The sequence below is a fragment of the Schistocerca cancellata genome, chromosome 7, assembly GCF_023864275.1.
Source record: "Schistocerca cancellata isolate TAMUIC-IGC-003103 chromosome 7, iqSchCanc2.1, whole genome shotgun sequence".
NCBI lineage: Eukaryota > Metazoa > Arthropoda > Insecta > Orthoptera > Acrididae > Schistocerca > Schistocerca cancellata.
The window spans coordinates 344,159,472-344,181,987 of NC_064632.1; the positions used below are offsets into that span (position 1 = coordinate 344,159,472).

At 41.7% G+C, this 22,516-nt stretch overlaps 1 protein-coding gene across 1 annotated transcript in view; it reads right to left on the reverse strand.

Moving 5' to 3' along the window:
• Nucleotides 1-21,848, reverse strand: part of LOC126092172 (stress-induced-phosphoprotein 1) — a 58,534-nt gene extending 36,686 nt beyond the window's left edge. The window contains exons 1-2 of the mRNA XM_049907647.1: nucleotides 21,693-21,848; nucleotides 21,267-21,476 (exon numbers count right to left, since the gene is read on the reverse strand). Of these exons, the coding sequence (XP_049763604.1) occupies nucleotides 21,267-21,476; nucleotides 21,693-21,701 (219 nt within the window). The 5' untranslated portion in view covers nucleotides 21,702-21,848. The remainder of the gene's footprint in view (nucleotides 1-21,266; nucleotides 21,477-21,692) is intronic.
• Nucleotides 21,849-22,516: the final 668 nt, after the last annotated feature.

The window sequence follows — 22,516 nt, forward strand, 5'->3', positions numbered from 1 at the left end:
TTTCAGCACTTTTCATGACAACAGTTCTGTTACATCAAAATGTCAGAGGCATTTAGCATGTATTCATTATTTGGCTTAATTCCACATTGGTTTTCTTTCAGTCTTGAATGATAAGGCAATGGTAAGGTAATACTTTTCTCTTCAGGCTCTTGTGAAATTTTCTGAGATATTTTGGTTTTGGTTCACAAGCTAAGTCCATGATGCTTCATACACTTGCAGCACCAACCAACTCCACCCTTTAAGTCTGTTAAATTCCACTGTAGTGCTAGCTTACGAACATGTATTTGTTTAATTTTTGTATTAATTCAAATGCCATTTTGATGGTGTCCTTTAGTCCATTTCAATTCATCGCATTCTAGTTTTGGCCATTTTGCATCCAATACGCTACCTGCATATTTAGACTTCATTGTTTTCATTTTCTTCTTTACTAGCCTGCCAATCGCAAATGTTTTTCTTCTTTTCTTTTTTCTTCTGTTGGTGGAGGACCGAAATACTACTCAGCTAATCTGTTTCCATGTTGTTTTGCATATACTATTACTTTCAATTTATAATCCACATCATATGATTACCTTTTATTTTTTTCCATTACAAAACTAGCTGCTAACAAAAATATTGTACTGTTACTAATAACACAAACTTCCAATTCAAGTTGACTGGCACCGTAGACTGCAATGACGCAGTATAGGCTGGACAGTGTTCTGGATTTGTGATGTGGCAGGGTGAGAGGGAGACAATGTTAGCAAGCTTGTGAATCCCCACAACTCATATTCATAGCACTGGCACACTGCTGTTGCCAGCTGAATCCAATGTTGGCAGATAGACACATTTTCTGCGGCAGTGAATCTGTGGCCATTTTTCAGACCGTGGGAATTTTAAATCAAACACTGGACATTTATGTATTAATTTTTATTGAAAGACACACCTGCATATTGCAGGCAATTTTTCGAACAAAAAAGTGTGTCTTATAGTTTGTAAAATGCGATAGTAAAGGAAGCCAAGGAGAAATTTGGATACAGAATAAATGTTCAGGGAGAAGAAATAAAAGTTTCAAGGTTTGCCAATGGACACTGCAATTCTGCCGGAGGTAGCAAAGGACTTGGAAGAGCAGTTGAATGGAATGGATAGTGTCTTCAGAAGATATTGAAAGGTGAACATCAATAAAAATAAAACAAGAGTAATGGAGTGTAACTGAATGAAAATTGCATGATTCTGAAGGAATCTGAGAATAAAATGAGACACTAAAAGCAATATATGAGTTTTGCTATTTGGACAGCAAACTAACTTACACAGCTGAAGTAGACCTAGTATAAATTGCTGACACATACAGGAAAATAGTATTTCTAAAAGAGGAGAATTTCTATAGTTGGTATACATTAGAAGCCCCATTCTGCATTTTTCTGTCCGTATGTGAAAGCTAATCTCATGAACTACTGTAGAGATTTTGCTGTAGTTTTCACTAACAGACTGTTTGAGTCACGAGGATGTTTTGGACTATAATTTATTATTGCTATGCCAGGTAAGCCATCTAGCCATAAATAATTAGTTGGGCAGGTCGCTGGTCTATCATAAAGTGAAGTATTGTCATACAATGCAGACATTCCCATTCGGTATTAGTACCCCTGGTGATTTTTGTTTTATGGGCATTAGGCTATTGTCCAAGGCCTACCACTATGCCTAATGTTTCTTCTTCCAATGATGTCAGCAGCTATAATGAGTTGGAACTGTTTCGCATGCAGAACTTATTTGAGATTGTGACTCCTTTCTGGATTGTTACAGCCACTGATGATGTTTCCAGCATTGGAAGACAAAACATTGGGCAGAAAAGTATGACTTTGACTATGGCCCAATGCCCCTAAAAAAAGTTAGAAAGTCTTTTCTGAAGGTATTTGTCTGGGATGAAACATTATACAGAAGTGAAACATGGACAATAATAACCACTTCACACAATAAGAGAATACAAGCTTTTGAAATGTGAAGGCCAAAAATTAGACGGATAGATTGAATAACTAATGAAGGAGTGCTGAACTGAATTGCATAAAAAAAATAATGGCACAACTTGATTAAAAGAAGGGATCCACTAGTAAAACACATCCTGAGGCATGAAGGTAATATTAATTTGGTAGCTCAGGGAAGTTTGGGGGTAAAAAGTGTACAGAGAGAGAGAGAGAGAGAGAGAGAGAGAGAGAGAGAGAGAGGAGTGCTCGGCACAGTAAGCAGGTTGCAGTAGTTATTAACAGATGAAGAGACTTGCAGAGGATAGAGTAGTGAGGAGAGCTGCATCAAACCAGTCTTTAGACTGAAAACAACAACAAAACAAAACTGCAACATTCATCTTTTTAAAAAGATGTAGCAAAGTCTTGATTCCATGTAATTAACTGAATGTTCCTGATATTAAACTCGCACAGTGTAGAACATGTTCTTTGTTCAACATCTCTCTCTCTCTCTCTCTCTCTCTCTCTCTCTCTCTCTCTCTCTCTCTCTCTCGTGTGTGTGTGTGTGTGTGTGTGTGTGTGTGTGTGTGTGTGTGTGTGTGTGTGTGTGTGCGCGCGCGCACGCGCAACGTATATAGCTGTAGAAAGACACTTGTAAACAACTTGAGCAAATGTACATCTGAAAGATACACAAAAAGTAGGGAACTTTGTTAACTGCAGATTCCAGAATGAAACTTTCACCCCTGCTACAGGTTGTGCAATGTGGTGAAAGGGCCATAAAAAAAACTGTGAATGAAGCCTATAACAAATTTTATCTGATACACACTGCTCCATGAACACGACCTTTATATATTTCTTTACTGAAAGATGTTTGTGCATATAAGGAAACACATTTTTAAGCATTTTGTGTACTGTATTCCAAGCAGTCAGAGATACTACTTCATTTTTCAGTTTTAAAATAATTTTGGTTACAGCACGATCCAACCAATATACTGACAATTCATACCCAGTAATAGAATATAAAGGATGTTGGTAATTTAAAAATAAGCACACAATTCAACCATGAACTATATGGTACAAGGTGGGGAACATCGGCATGCACCCTACGTTCTTCTGTTCACAATCTTGTCTTCTCAACCATTGAATATTAGGTTCCAATCTGCCTAAACAGCCCATGTGCACATAAGTGAGATGTCCAACTAAATATAAGAAAGATGCTGGTAGTATTAAATCAACAGAATGGAGGGAGGGAGGGAGGGAGGGAGGGAGGGAGGAGGGGGGCGAGAGAGAAAGAGAGAGGTGTGTGTGTGTGTGTGTGTGTGTGTGTGTGTGTGTGTGTGTGTGTGTGTGTGTGTGTGTGGTGAATATTTACCTTTCTTCTCATTCCACAATTTGTATTCCACCCGAAATATTACAAGATTTCCATTACTAGCACATACTGTTCAAAAATTTGTTTCAGATTCAGAATCACAATTAGATCAAATACAAAAATTTACAGAAGTACTGTAATGTTTGCCACACATTCCACTCACAGCGTAATGATAACCGACTTCATTTTTTCCGCAAATGGGCAGCTCAGCACATCAAATGATTCTGATTGTGATACAGTATGAGGAAAAAGAATGGGAAAGAAGTAGTGTAGTCAGAAAAATGCGCATAGGCCCTGTTACAAACAAATTAGTCAAAATGTGAAGTGGAAAAGAACATTATTACTGAAATTTGTAGCTTGTTAAACAAAGAAATTTTCACCACAGACACACATTCCTCATACAAAAGCTCCTCAAAATAGAATCATCAATGGAAAACACACATACCACAGCTCTGAATTTCACATCCAAGGGCAAAGATACAAGTCTGCTCAAAGTTCTGTATACATCCGTTAAGTGCTCTCTCTCTCAGCCTGTCCTCCCCCCCCCCCCCCCCTCCTCCTCAAGTGGTGTATAACACAGAATGTGGGTGGGGAAGTTGGTTGAGAGACAGAAAAGAGGCAGCAAGGGAAGGGGATATGATTGTGGCACTGGTAGTTCCACTGTAGTAGAAGTTGGGGAAGAGTTGCATGTGACAGATGACGATGTGTTGGAGAGCATCGGAGGCAAAACTTTTAAGACTCGTACTTTTTGTTTACTGTGTTGTACAAACTGGCATTTATGCTGCTATTATTATTATTATTATTATTATTATTATTATTATTACATCATATGTTTTTTTAATCTCCTTGTCATGTCAAATTCAAATTTGTTGGTTACTAGTTTTGAACCTGTGTTCACATTGTGAATTGTCATCAAGTTGTAAAACAGAAAGGGTTGTGAAAAGTCCACATTGATACATTTCATATATTTACCTTTATGGTCTGTTGTACACTCAGCCACATGAAGAAACACTCAACACTGTGCTTCAAATTAGTTATACATAAATGTGAATATGTATATGTATGTGGGTATGACAGGTGCCCACGGTGAGGTTATCAGCGTCCTTACACTTATAAGCACAGGGAAACGTGACTGGCTAAATACTTACAAAAATCTAGGCCACCCTTTGACACATTAAGAACATCTCCAAGAAATCTTGTTAAAAACATTGGACAATTCACACAACTTTAAAATCCTAACCACATTCATAAAATAGAAAGCAGATTCGCTGGCAAATCCGGCACAATCTGCTCGTCGGCATATAAAATGCAAACCAATAAAATGTGTTGCACCGTGATCTGCATGCCACAAGCACCACACATTGGAGGGTCCTCTCACCAGAGCAAGAATCGTGTCTCATAGGGCTGTGACCCATGTGAGGAGGAGTAAGAAGAGCCTCGCCCCGCCAATGTGGCTGGAAAGAAGTACTCCACGGCCGAGTTGTGAGCTTGATGACACAGAGCTTGGTATCAATCACTGCCAGCCACTTGTCTTCCCATCGGCACATGACTTTGTACCTCAACAGCGAGCTGATAGCATGCAGGGGGCTAGGACGCCCAAATACCAGAGGATCGCAAATCGCCTCCTTGGTTGCTCGATCCAACCTTTCATTCCCTGCAGTTCCAATGTGCCCAGGTACCCAGCAGACACCACCTTCCCCAGTCGTTGTCGTTGTAGGAGGGCATGCTGGATATTCTGGGTTACTGTATCTGCTGGGTACAAACGTTCGAGAGACTAAAGGGTGCTCAGAGAACCTGAGCAGATGAGAAACCTAACACTGGTAGAACGTCTCATCTGCTCCAAGACAGCATACAATTCTACATTGAAGATGGTAAATTCTGGAGGCAGTCTGACCTCGACGATATGACCTGGGAAAACGAAAGAGCAACCAACAGAGTCCCCCTGCTTAGACCCACCTGTAAAAACAGTTACATGGTCGTGGTACTCAGATAAAATATCAGAGAATATCACATTACAAATAGAAGCAGGAGTGCTCTCTCTCTCGTACTGCACCAAATCTAAAATCACTCTGTGCCTCTCCAGTAAGCAGGGCAGCAGGCAGTTAAAACCCTGGATTTGGGGTCGTACTAGTTCCACACCGAGTGACTCCAGCAAACACTGCACACGGATCCCACATGGTATCATGGCTCGTGGACAGTTGGAAAAAAGGCATTACAGAGGTGGACGAGCAACAGTATGGTGTGCAGGTGAAGTTGGAGCAAGGAACTTACACGTGTGATGCACCATGAGGAGCTGGCGCCAGATGGTAAGTGGCAGTTCCCCCGCCTCAGCACAGATACTAGATATGGGACTGGTCCGATAAGCACCCGTGGCCAACCGAATCCCCTCATGGCTGGACAGTGTCAATGATCTGCAAGTAAGATGGCCTCGTTGACCCATACACCGTGCAACTAATGTCCAGTCGCGAATGCACAAAAGCCCAATAAAACTGAAGGACACACACCCTGTCCACTCAAAGACCTGTGGCTAAGGCACTTTATGATGTTCAGTGACTTCAGGTCTCGCAGGTGTGGTAACCATGACAATCGGGAGGCAAAGAGGAAGCCCAGAAACTGCACTGTCTCCCTAAATTGTAGGATGGCATCTCCCATATTCAAGGCAGGCAAATTAAGAATACGACGAGATCAATTAAAAAGAACACATGCACACTTATCTGCAGAAAACTGAAAATCAACGTTTGCAGCTCACTCCTCTAACTGCTGCACTGTGAAATGCAACTGATGGCCCGCTGCTGCAACACTGGTGGAAGAACAGAAAACAGCAAAATCGTCTATAAATATGAAGCACTGTAAAGAACTTCTTATCGGAGATGTGATACTGTTGACGACTCTGGCAAAGAGGGTAACACTTAAAACACAGCCCTGAGGAACACCGTTCTCCTGTGCAAATAGATCAGACAGCGTGTTATCAACTCGGGTCCTACAAAACCGCTGAGACACAAAAGACTGTATGAAGATGATGAGGTGGTCACGAAAGCCCCACCTGATGCCAATACAGTGATGCTTACAGAGGAAAGCCTGCTGAATAGCCGCCTCTAGGAGGGGCAGAGTGTCGACAGTGAACCGAAATCTTCGAAATCCACACTGAGAGCGGCTAAGGAGTTGCCTGGTCTCTAACAACCAGACCAGAAGATAGTTAACCATTTCCTCCAGGGTCTTTCCTACAAAGCTTGTTAAAGTGATACTCCGTTAACTACTGGGACATGTGCAATCCTTTCCAGGTTTGAGGAGAGGGATCAGAAATGCCTCCCTCCACAAGTAGGGGAAGTTGCCTGTCTGCCATATTACATTAAAACATTCAAGGAGGGTTCCCTTTGATGCCACTGGCAAATGTCGAAGCATGCAGTACCGGATTTGATCGTGACCAGGGGCAGTGTCACGAATCTAGTCTCTGCCAATTCGTGCTCCCACATGGAGAATGGGGAGTTTTAGGCCTAAGAACTGTTGGGCCTGAAGTCCAACTTTTCCCTCTCTATAGTCGCACAACAGTGAAGAAACACCAGATCCTGGCTTGTATTGGCAGTAGTTTGTGCAAAATGTTTGACCAGCATCTGAGAAATGTCTCTGGGTGTTGCTTGGAGGCACCTGTTCCAGCACTGCTGCTATCGGTAAATGGGCAGTATTTACCAGTAACCCTCCGGATGGCTTCCCATACTTTTATACAAGAAGTGGAAAGATTGATGGAGTCCAGGAAAGCTTGTCATAATCTTTTCTTACTCTCCCTAATGATGTGTTGAGCCTTGGCCCTCGTGACTCTAAAGGTCCTAAGGTAATCTGCTGTCGTTTAGCATTTAAAATTTGTAAGAGCCGCAAGCCTTTTCCAGATCGCGAAATGACACCCATCTGTCCACTGAGGTCCTGGCCATTTCCTAAGGTGAGCTGCGGACTGCGGGATGGAGGAGTCAGCAGCACGAAGGATCACTTGTGTGATGTTGTCCACCCATCCTTGGATGCTATTGCAGTGTTCGAACACAGCCAGCTGGGTGAAACTCATCCAGTTAGCCTTGCTGACCATCCATTTTGGGGGCTTAACGTCAGGTGGTGAGACATTTAGTAGGTGCAGGCAGTTTGGGAGGTGTTCACTGGAAGGAAGGTCATCAATGACCTCCCACTGAACAGAGTCGGCGAGGGTGAGAGGGGGAGGGAGGAATGGTTGGAGGGGGGGGGGGAGGGAGGGAGGGAGAGAGAGAGAGAGAGAGAGAGAGAGAGAGAGAGAGAGAGAGAGAGAGAGGGGGGGGGGGGGTCGATGGCTGATAATGACCCAGCAGCAGTAGAGAAATGTGTGCAGGTAGCTGTGTTGAGGATGCACAACTTGTGAGATGTCATGAGACCCTCCAAAACCTGTCCCCGAGAGCAAGTATTGGTCAAACCCCACAGGACATGATGGGCATTGAAGTCTCCCAGGAGGAGGAACGGTCGCGGGTGTTGGGCGGTAAGATCCATGAGAGCCTCAGAGTCTAGCGCATCTTCTGGAGGTACATACAGTGAGCAGTGATCCTTCGACACACTTGAATTTGAACTGCACCTGGTTGCAGGTCAGTAGCCAATAGGAGAACAGAGGAGTGGTGCGTATTAGTGACAAACACTGCGACACCTCACTTGGCCCTTTACCCTGATAGATCATCCTTGCAGTACATAGCATATATCCCTGTAGCACAGAGACACCAGTATCTTTAAAATGCGTTTCTTGTTAACAAAAGCACAAGGGACATGCCTGTGCTACGAGTTTCAGTTCCTCCACATGAGTCCTGAACCCGTTCATGTTCCACTGTAGTATGGAAGCCATGTCATAGGTGCCGTTTTAATTTACCCCTATTCTTGCACTGGGAAGGAGAAGCACTTGATGAATGAGGGGAAGCGGAGGAGCTGCCTGGAACCAAGGTCTCTAATTCCTTGATATTCTCCTCATCAGTCAGATCAGTCTGACGGTGCTCGGGACAACTTTTGACCTGAATGTTGTGAGCCTTTCACTGAAGCCTTGTCCCTTCAAGGATGAGGGGGGAAAAGGGGCAATGAGAGGCCCTCTGCTTTTCTTGTACCTTCTGGATGCTTACTGCTGAACTGTTATTGGTCATTCCTGGTGCAGCTGCCTGGATTGCTTTGTCCGTAACTCTTCTTCCCTTGACATGTACACGTGCAAGTACAGGTGCTTGTGGTGGATACAGACACACTAGGCCCTGTCTGTGTCGAAGCATCCACCTTGGAACTATGTTTCTGTACCATGGAAGAATATGGGATGTCAAAGACAGGGGGTTTCATCACCTTATATTTTTTTGCTTCAGCATCTCCTGTATTTTGCATTCTTCAGCAAAAACAGGCAGTCTCAGCTCCCGACTGGGTGGTTCACAGAGTAGTTGATGCAGATCGCTGTAGACGGGCAGTCAGTACCAGTGTCATGAGCAGCTTTTCTGCAGTTCCCGCACATTGCTTCACCTCCACAACTCACGGTTGCATGGCCGCAATGCTGGCATTTATAGCACTGCATAGTGTTTGGAATGTAAAGCCGAACATTAAGTCAAAGGAACCCCGCCATAAGATGTTCAGGCGGTGTCGGAGAACTGAATGTGACAATGAAAGTGGCAGTCTTTTCAGTTGCTCCATTATTCCTCAGAGTTCATTGCTCCACATCAACTATTCCCTGGGATGCTGATTCTTGCTTCAGTTCTGCTATGTCAATGATATCTTGGCAAGTGACAATGCCCTTACCGGAGTTGAGACAGATGTGCATCTATACAACCATATCATAGTCACCAAGTTTCTGTGATTTCTTAAGAAGGTCTACCTGCTTTGATTTGCTAGTTTCGACCAACAATGAGCCATTACACAATTGTTTTATAGATTTTAATGTTCCATGAATGACTTCCAATTCCTTATGAACATAGAAGAAGGGACACTTTTTCAAATGCCCCCCCTTCCTCTTTATCACCAGAAAAACACTGTTATTCATGACTCCATGAGCCCCGTTACTGCAATCCAAAGTATTCTTATACCAGGAGGACTAGCCTCTCTCATTCTTTTGGATGAATGGGTGTGAATACTCCCAGGCGGCACACCCTTTCCACTGGGAGAAGAAGAAGAAGATGATTTCGAGGGTTCCATTTCGGTCCCATGAGCAGCTAGTGAAGTAAGGGTCCACTCAGACTGAGCCCCATGTGCCTGAGTAAGCTTTATACAACTGAGGTTGCACGATAATGATTGTTGCACCTTGACAGCCACGCATCCCATCAGCACACTGTACACCTTGAGATTAAGGTTTTTTCTTTTCTTTTTAATAGATTCATTTTGCGATCTAAGCCGTCAAGCCAAGATCCCCGTTCCCTGAGACACACAATGGTCCACTGCCGCACAGTGGTCACTGAAGCATGCCCAGAGCTTACCGTGACCGGGGGCTGGCGGTGCTTACCAGTCCCCAGCTCAGGAACCCCGCGGTCACCAAGCCCATACCCAGCAAAACATTGCTAAGCCCCTGAGGAGAAATCTGGACACAAAAATAACAGTTAGTGGAGTACCATACATTTTTGAATTCTATTACAATTGTAGTCTATATAAATTCAGGCAGGCTAGAAAAAAATCTTACCTTCATAGTCTCTGATATTATTGAATTTAGCATATGCTAAAATGAAGGACTAAGCAAGGAACAAGTATTTTTTGTTTTTCCAAAAAATTTCTGCTCCAAGATACAGCCCTCCAAAGATGACACTGCGCATACCATTTTGAAGATGCGAATTTTGGAAAAAATTTTAAAATGCTGTATCTCTGGAACAGTTCTAGATATTTAGTTTTTTTTTTTTAAATTTAAAAGACTATTGCTTTATGATTACGAAGAAATCCTCCATTTGGACTTATCTGTCAAAGTTCTTTTACTATAACTTTCTTAACTCTCTTTTTATAATTTATGGAATTTTTTTCCAAAAATTCAATCCATAAAATTTTGATCTTTCTTCTGTTGATTAGTACCATATAGTTCTACATTCCTTGAAAAGGAGAGCTTCCACTTTTAGGTTGAACAGGTTTTACAAACTGAAATTTTTACCACATTATCACATAACAGGATCATAAAAATCAAAACCTAGCCTTATTTAACACAATTTTAGATTTGAAAGATGAGTAAGACACACATTTTTCAAGCATTTTAAATGGCTCCAAAATGTATGTGAAAGCTCCAAAGACTTAATATGAGCTCCCCCGTCACTGAGTCCAAAAACGTGCCTTCTGAATTTCTGTCACAGTAGTAGTTTGTTTGGACCATTCTTCTTTTTTCTGCTCAAAGAATTTTTCGATTTCCTCTTTGGACAAATGAATGAGGGCTGTGCGTGTGTAACATTTCACCTGTCACGTAAAATCCTCAGCATTCTGAATCACAGCTGTATTTGGTCTGGAAAGATTATGTTTTGTAGCATGGTGCTTCAGCAGGCCGCCTACACCATCACAAGGCCCTTCCCACAACAGTAGCACTGTGTATCCTAGTCAGTTGGCACAAGCAACTCACTCACTTCAAAACAGCTGGCAACGATTTTTAAAATGACTATGAGCACCATAAGAAATAATGATGATCATCTCTGCCCCTTTTGTGGTTGAAGAATTTTGCACATTACTAGCAAAGCATGTGCTGAGTCACATCCTGTGTCATCACTTATAACTGCAACACTTGTGGTCTTGTTTTGAAAATACCTCACCACTGTAAAAATTGAAACCTGGTCATTACTACAAGATATCCTTGTACTTTTTGTGGAAGAATTACAGTCCAGTTCTCAGCAAAATCACAGTGAAGCACTAAAAATAGGTCTTCAGTCTGTAAACACCCTTCCACTTCTGCAATGTGTGTTGTGGCAATTTCTTCAGAGGCTGGTGTGTTACTGCTTTCATAGATAATTTACCAAGTTCATCAATGAAACTGTCAAAGGCAACAGTTTTCTTAATTAGTTTATTTTCCTCCCATGTCGCATATGTAATTTCTGCAGAGTTATCTGCTATGTCTTCAAGGCCATGTGTCTAAAGACAGTCCTCCCTTTCCAGGGCAGTCACCACATTCTTGAAACAAGCAAGTCTCTCGCTTTACGTCACAGACTACTAATGACTTGCCATGCCCAACCAAGGTGTCACATGTCACATGCTCCAGTAAGTTGTTCTAAGTTTGCACACAAAGCTCAAAATTCGTGCAGTACACACATAAACATACAACTGTGGAACTACCCACTTAGGTCGTAGTGCATAAAACTTTGATCTTCCAATATGTGAAGTTGTGCAGTTGCTCTTCTAAATTGCAAAAGTTTCTTTTAACACTGCGAGTCATGTACCTCTTCACTTTCACAACTTTTTGACCTTCAACTTTTACAGTTATAGTGTCTTTTTTGTTGGCACTCTGGTGAGAACAGTTCCATTTATCTTCCAGATAAAATGGCTGCACTATTTGAACTTAAAAGTGCTTCTACAGGATGACCATAATAGGGATCTGGTCTTCCAAAGACTCCTTTTTCTTTGAAAATGTCTGTGGAATAATAGTCAAAACTTTCACCTTTTCACTGTAGGATTCACAATATTCAACAGCTGAATTGATATTTCTGAAAAATTCCTGGCAAGAGGTTAAAGAGTGCTTTGGTTCATTTTCTTCTGAAGATGGAATTTCTACTTTGAAGAGTGTGGTCAGTTTTGATGTGGTGTATTCATCAATACCTTTAGTAATTTTTCTATGCTTTCTTGATGCATAGAGCTTATGACTTGAATTCACTGGCCACGGTTTCATAACCAGACTAACACCGATCTCTGTAACTGACTGATTCCAGGTATTTAATTCTTCCTCTATTGATGCAAAATCTGCATTATCTGCACCATGGGGGGCTTCACCTTCTTGTGATACCATCATTGTTGTTATTCTGATTCTGTCAAAATATTTAGAACACAAAAAGTCGTCACTGGAAACAGCCTCACTTTGAAACAGAGTCTTCCAATGAGAACACTTATTCCGAACCTGAACAAAGTCTTTTTTTTATGTCATGTGTAGTCAGCACACTTCACTCTCCTGCAACCCCAATTACAAGACATTTCAAACAGTCCTTTTCAAAAAACACACTGCAACTGTGTCAACTGGCAAATTCCTCATGAAAGCACAAAACTCACTGAATGGTCTCAGATCTCTTAGAAGCACTGAACAACTACAGAACAGAAACCTGCAATTAACAACCACACCAAAGAAACAGACAACAAAGTTTAAGCAATATTTGCAACAATGACAATAGAAACACACATTGTAACAAAGAAATTAGCAAGAAACAACTTCAGTAAAGCCATACATTACCCGTTTTTAAAAATCTTTTTTTTTTAAATAATTCCTATCCAACTCAAATGTGGTACCTCTTCTTTACATGATACTAATCAACAGGAAAAATCTAACTTTTCTGGATTAGCATTATTGAAATTTTTTTTCTGTAAATATAAAAGAAAATTCAAAAAGTGACAGTAAAAGAACTTTGACAGATACGTCCAAACTGAGGATACCATTGTAATCATAAAAATCAATTATGTTCCAAATAAGAAAACCCTCTAACAAAATATCTAGAACTATTACAGAGCTAGAGCATTTTAAAAATGTTTCCAAAATTCGCATCTTCAAAATGGTGTTTGCAGTGTCATCTTTTGAAGACCTGTATCCCGGTACAGGATTTTTTTTTTTTTTTTTTGGGAGGGGGGCGTGGGGGGGGGGGGGGACCACGTGTCTTACTTAATCCGGTATTTTAACATGTGCTAAATTCAATAACATCCGAGATTGAAGGTAGCCCCCCTGCGTGAAGCGATACAGATTATGCCTACAGTTCCTTGCATATTTTCAGTACTAGGACTACCAAGCACCACGTTACGAAGAAAAATTTGACTTCTTAAGTCAACAAGTAGCTGATGATTTAGGAGTAAGGGATGTACTTCAAGAGATGTTAGCTATTAATTTGTTCCTATGAAACATGACATTTTTGTTGTTGTAATTAGCACTATTTGTTACTGTAGTAAATAGTAGGTAAAATTTTACATTTAAGTTCAAACATGTTTTTGATGACGTGCGACTACTGCGGAGTACATTTCAACAGGGGCGGGTTACCTTTCAGTGGTCAAACAACAGAAGTTGTTCTTTTTTTAATAAACAGCTGCACAAGCTATTTATTCCAATGATTTCATGTACAACTGAATTCACAAACTGGATATTGTAGTTGATTCTTTGCATGTTGAAGTGAACTGCACAACAGATCATTAACCTAGCACAAGCAAAGAAAATCCAACATTTTGAGCTGTACTCCTAGGCCCACAATAGAAAAAGAAAAGAGCTGTAAGTAAGTACAAGAGGAAGGCACCACCTGAATGTGACAATGTCTGACCTTTTCCCAAAGGCAGCAACAAAAAATGAAAATAGGTGATAAAAGAGGGAAATCATCAACAATACTCAAAAGAAGAAAAGAAACAGGAATCCTTTAAAACAGTGGAAAAACTGGAGAACTGATACAAAATAAATGAAATCAGAAAAAAGAACTAAAATTAACTGCTAGGCTTCTAGAAAAGTTACCATTATATCAGACCGATCTTCCAAAGCTGTTTTCTGACAAACCTGGAAGTAAAAATATGGAGTTACATTATGGTGGTTTAAGGACTATAAACAAATGTTTGAGAAGCTGTGGAGTTTGCAGGATGGAAGAGAGTCTATTTGTAACACTAGTCTAAGAAAAACGAAACCTACATTAGAAAGTAAAATTAATGCCACCATTCAATTTCTGCGTGTGTTGCTTTTCTTTTTCCCAGTTTCACCTGTAATTTTCTTCATAAGTGTCATCAGATGTAGTATACAATTATTACATCAATAGAATACATTTAGTTGTGTAGGGATTGGGATGTGACCCCTTCAGTGAGGGTTGAACTGGCTGATACCAAATCAGGGCGGACTGCTGTCTGGATGTCGGGTGTGTAACAATTTGGTGATGTCAGTAAAACAACCCTTGTTATATTAGTTCTTTACTCATGCCAATTAAAGGGATGGGGCTGTAGTCTGAGAGCAGGTTACTGAAGATGGCGACAAAGATGGTCGCGAAAGCATGGTGTGTCAACCTTTTGCCTGTCCGGCTGGTAATGCTTGCTGTTGGCATTCAAGCAACTGGGGAAGCATGATGCAAGCCCTGCTCTATTGGTGCTGGACGACTGTGGCCACTGCACATGGCTCGGCTGATCTGTGGCTGCATCTACAACACTCCAGGATATATCGTGTTTAAGCCATGATGTCCAGCATAATTGAAGATGATGGTGGATGTGCACACCCCGGGCAGTTGTCAGCAACAATGTAGGCCTGTACAGGTTGGGAACAGCAACAGTACAGCAAGCCAGCTCAGGCTTGAACTTGTGGCCCACCAGGAAAATGGCTGATAACAAAAGGGAATCGTCCAACACATTGCCCAGCAGAGCGGAGTCAAAAAGTTGACTGCATGCAGATTTCATTTCAGGTGACAACCTGTGGCCACTGGCAACAGATACCATTGACGGCAGACCACTGTGCTATTTTTGTGCTGTAAGTTGTCTCCGTCTCGTTATCATGAGTATTTGAGAGTGATGGTCTGATTTGGGAAAGGAGGGGGGGTGGGACATATAAATGAGCCTGTTAGTATTTTTCTAATGGCAGCAACCCTAACCTGGCTGGAGTGGCACGATATTGTCACTGGGCAGTGATGGTTTGATTTGCTCTGGTTTTGTGTCATGAACTGGTATCTTCCACTTTGGAAGTGTCCGATTTCACCCATCCGCTTTGACCTGTGACACAATGGTGGTGGTGATGTGTGTGATGTTGCTACAGTGCCGTGTTTATGAGTTGGTTCGTGCTTGTAGACATCGTGGTGCTGTATTTGATGGCACCATATGGTGGTGACTGTTGACATGTGGTATTGGGTTAATTTGAGTCTTTGTTATCACGGTGGTAATTTGAGTTTATTTGAGCCTGAGCAATCAGAGCTGTAACGTGATTTTGGAAGTGCTTGCTTTGTTTTCAGTGAGTTATTTTTTTTCCTTTTGTTTATGTGCGTGTGGCATTTTTGTTAGGTGTAATTAGTTTGTGTTTGTAAGGGGGGGAGGGGGTATTGTAACAAGACTACGTGATTTTGTTGGAGACTTTTGTTGGTAAGTAACTCTAGCTTTGGTTTTATTCAATAGTAAATCTGATGTTTTGTCTTTTATATTTATGGTATTTCAGTTGTGGTTTAATTGTTTAATTGATCTAGTCAATATGGGGGTTTTTGGATTTTCAAACTGTTGAGGTTTGGTTTCAGCGGTGTTCTGTGAGTTATGTAGGTGTGTAAAGTATGGGGTTGTGATTTTTTTATTTGTGGTTTGCCGGTAGGTATCGAAGGCTGTGTTTGAGCTATATAGTACAATAACAAATTTCACTATTCGTAGTTCTAGGTGTTGGCTTTTTGGTGTCGAGGGCTTTGTTTGATCAGTAAAGGTCAAGGGAAACGTCCAATCCACTTTACAGAATTGCAGATAGCTTTTTGGTATTGTGGGCTCAGTTTGAACTATATAGGTTGAGTGAAGTGTACACAATTCCTTTTGGTTTTGTGGCTGTAGCATTGTATTAAACTGAGTCTTTTTTTATGATGTGATGTTTTGTGTTGTTATATATTTAGCTTTTCCCTGTCCTAAGCCCCCTATTTGCCGCAGTTGCCCCTTTAGTTTCATTTTATTGTTTGAGTTGGATATTCTTGTGTCATTTTTATTTCTGTTCACATTAGTTGGCACCTGTATCTAGTGACAATATTGTCTCCATTTTGGAAGTAGGCTTTCCACCATATTGATGACATCATGTGTCAAAGATGGGTGGAATCAGAGACTTCCCTAATGTCCCAGTAAATAATTCAATGGCATTTGCTTGATTAAAAGCTGTTGCTCTTTATTTTCCAGTGTTTTTGGGTTTTAATGAGGTGAGCTGCTGATACCAGCTCATGAAATGGTCAACCTAGTTAATTCCAGCTACTTTATTTACATCAAGTACTCTGTACGCTTATGTCCAGCTATTTGTGTATATGTGTAAGTTGTCATCTTTGTAAGCCAGTTCATATTTTTTAATAATGTAATCAAAGCTTACATTTCACCTTGGTGATAACTTTACTTATACACAATGATAACACTATGGTGGTATTAGGGTGATTACTGTCACTAAGCTTAATACCCACTGGGGGTTGGACTGTTTGGGGGAGGAGACCAGACAACAAGGTCATCGGTCTCATCGGATTAGGGAAGGATGGGGAAGGAAGTCGGCCGAGACCTTTCAAAGGAACCATCCCGGCATTTGCCTGGAGCGATTTAGGGAAATCACGGAAAACCTAAATCAGGATGGCCGGACGCGGGATTGAACCGTCATCCTCCCGAATGCGAGTCCAGTGTGCTAACCACTGCGATACCTTGCTCGGTTTAATACCCACTGGCTTACGTTTCTTAACCTGCCAAAGCACAATAGTACACCCTAACTAGATCTGCAGCATGTCTACGAGACATGATATGTTTCATTTCTTTCAAGGCCTTTGCAATTTTTCCCCTCACTTCCTCCAATTTGATACACTTCTTTGCTCACATTCACAAGATATTATCCAAGTCTTGTATGTATTATTCCATAACGTAATACCATACTGTTAAATAAATTATTTAGCCTAGATGGGCTGTAGGTAGGCTATATTCCCTCAACAACGTTGAAATCTATCCCCAAGGGTATATTAAAAATCTGTCCTATGCGCAGACAATGTTAAACCTGTTACTAAAAAAGTTTTTCAGGTGGTTTATGGAATAGTTAGATGCAGACAATTAATTAATTGAGTAAATAAAATTTACCTCCATTAACATTAACAGAAAAGGCCAACTGAAAATAGAACCGAGCTTTTGGTTTTCACACCTTGAAGAAGTACACTCAAGGAAATGAAAAAAAGAACACATTGACACCGGTGTGTCAGACCCACCATACTTGCTCCGGACACTGGGAGAGGGCTGTACAAGCAATGATCACACGCACGGCACAGCGGACACACCAGGAACCGCGGTGTTGGCCGTCGAATGGCGCTAGCTGCGCAGCATTTGTGCACCGCCGCCGTCAGTGTCAGCCAGTTTGCCGTGGCATACGGAGCTCCATCGCAGTCTTTAACACTGGTAGCATGCCGCGACAGCGTGGACGTGAACCGTATGTGCAGTTGACGGACTTTGAGCGAGGGCGTATAGTGGGCATGCGGGAGGCCGGGTGGACGTACCGCCGAATTGCTCAACACGTGGGGCGTGAGGTCTCCACAGTACATCGATGTTGTCGCCAGTGGTCGGCGGAAGGTGCACGTGCCCGTCGACCTGGGACCGGACCGCAGCGACGCACGGATGCACGCCAAGACCGTAGGATCCTACGCAGTGCCGTAGGGGACCGCACCGCCACTTCCCAGCAAATTAGGGACACTGTTGCTCCTGGGGTATCGGCGAGGACCATTCGCAACCGTCTCCATGAAGCTGGGCTACGGTCCCGCACACCGTTAGGCCGTCTTCCGCTCACGCCCCAAAATCGTGCAGCCCGCCTCCAGTGGTGTCGCGACAGGCGTGAATGGAGGGACGAATGGAGACGTGTCGTCTTCAGCGATGAGAGTCGCTTCTGCCTTGGTGCCAATGATGGTCGTATGCGTGTTTGGCGCCGTGCAGGTGAGCGCCACAATCAGGACTGCATACGACCGAGGCACACAGGGCCAACACCCGGCATCATGGTGTGGGGAGCGATCTCCTACACTGGCCATACACCACTGGTGATCGTCGAGGGGATACTGAATAGTGCACGGTACATCCAAACCGTCATCGAACCCATCGTTCTGCCATTCCTAGACAGGCAAGGGAACTTGCTGTTCCAACAGGACAATGCACGTCCGCATGTATCCCGTGCCACCCAACGTGCTCTAGAAGGTGTAAGTCAACTACCCTGGCCAGCAAGATCTCCGGATCTGTCCCCCATTGAGCATGTTTGGGACTGGATGAAGCGTCGTCTCACGTGGTCTGCACGTCCAGCACGAACGCTGGTCCAACTGAGGCGCCAGGTGGAAATGGCATGGCAAGCCGTTCCACAGGACTACATCCAGCATCTCTACGATCGTCTCCCTGGGAGAATAGCAGCCTGCATTGCTGCGAAAGGTGGATATACACTGTACTAGTGCCGACATTGTGCATGCTCTGTTGCCTGTGTCTATGTGCCTGTGGTTCTGTCAGTGTGATCATGTGATGTACTTGACCCCAGGAATGTGTCAATAAAGTTTCCCCTTCCTGGGACAATGAATTCACGGTGTTCTTATTTCAATTTCCAGGAGTGTATTAATTAAACAGCATTCCTCTTAGGACAACAATGGACTGGAATCTATTGTCCTGTTGTGGAACTTGATTGTTTACTGTATGGCCATTAACATCGATTTCAGTGGTGGGAAATTCTAACTGCTGAAAGGTGCCCATAGTTTAAATGGGCGTCTCCTTTACTTTCTTTCCTTATAATGGACACTAGTCATCACTAGTTTCTGGCCATTCATGTGAGAATACAAGGGACACTACATCAAACTTTAGTTTGCTACTTGCCTTGTAATTGCTAACTAATTGGCATTTTGACCAGCAAATGCATATTCTGGTACACCTTGCCACTACTGTATGGGAAAAATAACTTTTCCACAGACTGTAATTGTACAAGAAACTGATCACTAACACTAGATGTTATGTCACTTAAAATCTATTTAATATTTTTAAACACAATTAGAACTGAGTTTGCTTGTACTGTTGTCTGCATAGTCAGTGAGTACACAGTATTCCAAAGTTGTTAGAGCATGATTGATGCACTTATAGCTTCTGCAGGAGCCAAATGTGATATAGTTTATTAATACTGAATGAAAGGGCCATGGCACGAAATTACACTATTACACGGGGCAAATCGCAATACTGCTTGAAACTGATGACCCTGCAGTTTAGTCCCTCTACCCTCCAACCAATCAACTAATAATACTCCTTACAGATTTAGAAAGTTGTTTGCCATGTGCAGGGATGCCCTATCTCTTATTAGTATGTTCTGGAAAGTAGTATTCAGATTTATTAATGGAGGTTGGGCAATAAAAGTTGCAGTGTTGCCCCCCCCCCCCCACCACAACCACGACATTGCTCATATTTTTTGTATAATATTTTGTATATACATATCATCACCAAAATAAATGGAGATTTATTACATAATACAGATTTCCTAAATTAACCTTCCAGTTGTAATTATGTACAATGAGAGTCGACAGAAGCATCCAATCCCACGCGTCGGCTTTGACCCGTGACGTAAGGGTGTTGTCGTGTGTGACGTCATGGAGTTTGGTTTGAGTGTGGCTGTCTCCAGTTCTGTTTTATCTTATTTTGTTTACTTTTCTGATCTGTTCGTTCTATGTCGTGAGATATTTTTTTAAAATTTAAAAACGCTTATTACTTATTTTAATTATCTGTTTCCTCCAATTTCTGTTTTAGTTTATTATATTTATCTTTCTGATCTGTTCGTTCTACCCCGTGAGATTTTTAAAAAAAAGACAAAAAACACTAATCAGCTACTGAAGCATCTTTATCTTCTATGGGTTGCAGGGGTTACGACCCCTGGGGAGGTGGGTGGGTATTCATGCATGGCTGTCTTCACTTACACGTTGTAGCTACGCAAGGCGTCTAAATTTGTTTATATTTAGTTTGCCCCCCCACCCAAAACACCCCATTTCCCACGCTTGTCCCGTTAGTGTCATTAGGCTTCTTGTGGAAAGTGTGTGTGTGTGTGTTTGTTTCTGCCATATTTGTGACGTCATAGGTCAAAGCAGATGGGCGGGATCGGACGCTTCCGTATTTCCTACAATGAAAGGTATGTTACAAGTGGAATAAACAAACCTCAGGCTACACTACAGATTGGATGATTACCATATTTACATTTGTTGGCGAAGCCAATTCACAATCTAACTAACACCTTCCAATCTAATCTATGCACCATCGGCTCAATAAAGGGAGGAAGGGATACGGGAACCACACACTAAATCAAGACTGGGGCTAGTGATTGCCAATGTGGAAGTATTCAAATGTTAACATTTCTACACTTACACTAAGCCATTGGCTTATCTGAAACCTGCGTTAGAAGGCACCTATTTAAATTGACTATGTCAGGCATTAACATTTTTTCAAACACACCACATGTGAACATCCACATTTAGAAACTGACCTATTTGCTATGAATGCTGCAGGTAGGACTACATTTTCTCATTAAAGAAGGCAGTTTTACAGTATACTATCAAAACACCAAGAAAAAAGTTCAATAAGCGGACTTGGCATTCAATGGGTGACAAGACTGGAGTATTTGCCTGCAGTTGAGAGGTTTGTTCTTTCTCCAAGATATGAAGCTTTAGTACAATGTACAGATGCGATTTTGAGTTAATTTCATAGTGTCATACTTATCGAATAATTGATTCCAGCCATTAGGACAAAAGATTATAATAAATTAAACTTATATTTGCCTGCACGGAATACTACATAGCGCGTGGTGTTTTCACAATATCATAGTGGTTTTCACGAACGTCCATAGTCAAATGTGACTAAGTTCGTACAGTACGTTAAATTAAACTTTCTAAAAGAAAGGAGAGTTTATGTTCAAGTCTCGTCGATGTCTAAATCATTGTGGGCATAGCACTAACTTGCTTACAACAGAATCTGGCGGCTATCGGTTCAGCGTAATATCTTTTTCTCACCATCAGATTCTCACACCAATGACTACCTTGTGCGTCAGTTCTTATTTAAAGTATCTATTTCTAGTTTCAACGACGAAACCTTTAAGTAAGACTCGAAGCAATAACGAGTTTTGAACTCAAGAAATAGTATTTATGATAATGACTCACCTTAGCCCAATCAGGTTTCAATTCCACAGTTTTTTCCGCATCTTCCAGTGCCTGAGAGTACTTTCCTGCTTTTGCATACGCTGCTGAACGGTTACTGTACAAAACGTGATTGTTTTTGTCCAGTGCTATTGCATCGGTATAACATTTAATCGCTTCGTCGAGCTTGCCCGCTTGTAGGGCGGCATTTCCTTTGTCCTTCAATGCATTAACCTACACAAAAACGATTTACTATAGTTTACAAATAACGCTGGTAAATACAATAAGTGTAACAAGTAATTAAACAACAGTCGCCACCCGGACACGCCGCTACACATGATGCACTGTTGCTAGGCTTAACATGAAAAAAAAGCACCCTTACATCAAATTCTTTTTCTCCCTTTCTTCACCAATTCACATTTTCCTAACTAATTATTAAATAAAAATTACCTTATCCATTTCACTTGCACAACACTCAACACTCGATTCTCACAGGTAACGAAACATCCAGAACTACGAGTCAAGCAAACAACTGCAGCTCAAAGATAATGGATTTTCAGTATTTTCGTGCCATACCCGGCTTTGGAAACGCATCTCATCCTCTCAGTAAATACTTTGATTCTACTGCCAAAACTGTTCACCAGACGACAGAGAAAAGCTCTGCACGAACACTTGAAGCTCTTCCTGACGTCACACGTAGATGTATAGAAGAGGATGAATAAATATGAAAATAGTGCGGTCTGTTATCGCAATTTCAAATGTTCTAATGCTAATAGGTGCAGAAAGCTAACTGCGAAGAAACCTTGGGCAACAGAAGAAATATTTCAGTTAATCGACAAAAGAAGGAAGTAGAAAAATGTTCTAGGAAAGACGGGAATACAGCAATTTAAGTTCCTTAGAAATGAAATAAACAGAAAGTGCACGGCACTCAAAGCGAAAAGGCTACAGGAAAAATGTGAAGAAATCGAAAAAGAAATTATCGTCACAAGGACTGCTTCAACTAATAAAAAAAGTCAGAACAACCTTCGTTGAAATCAAAAACATTAGAAGGAGAGAACGGATTGGTGGATAGAGTGCACATGTATTTGAGTACATCCAACAACTAATTGAGGACATATAGTGAAAGTGGAACTCTGAGATTAAAAAAAATCACTCTGGCCATGACATCATGTAAAAAAATTCAGTAATACATTTCAAATGACATCTTCACACAGCGAATCGTCATGTCACATGTTGTAAGATCAAGATTTCTCGGCAAGAAAGTTTTTGGACGG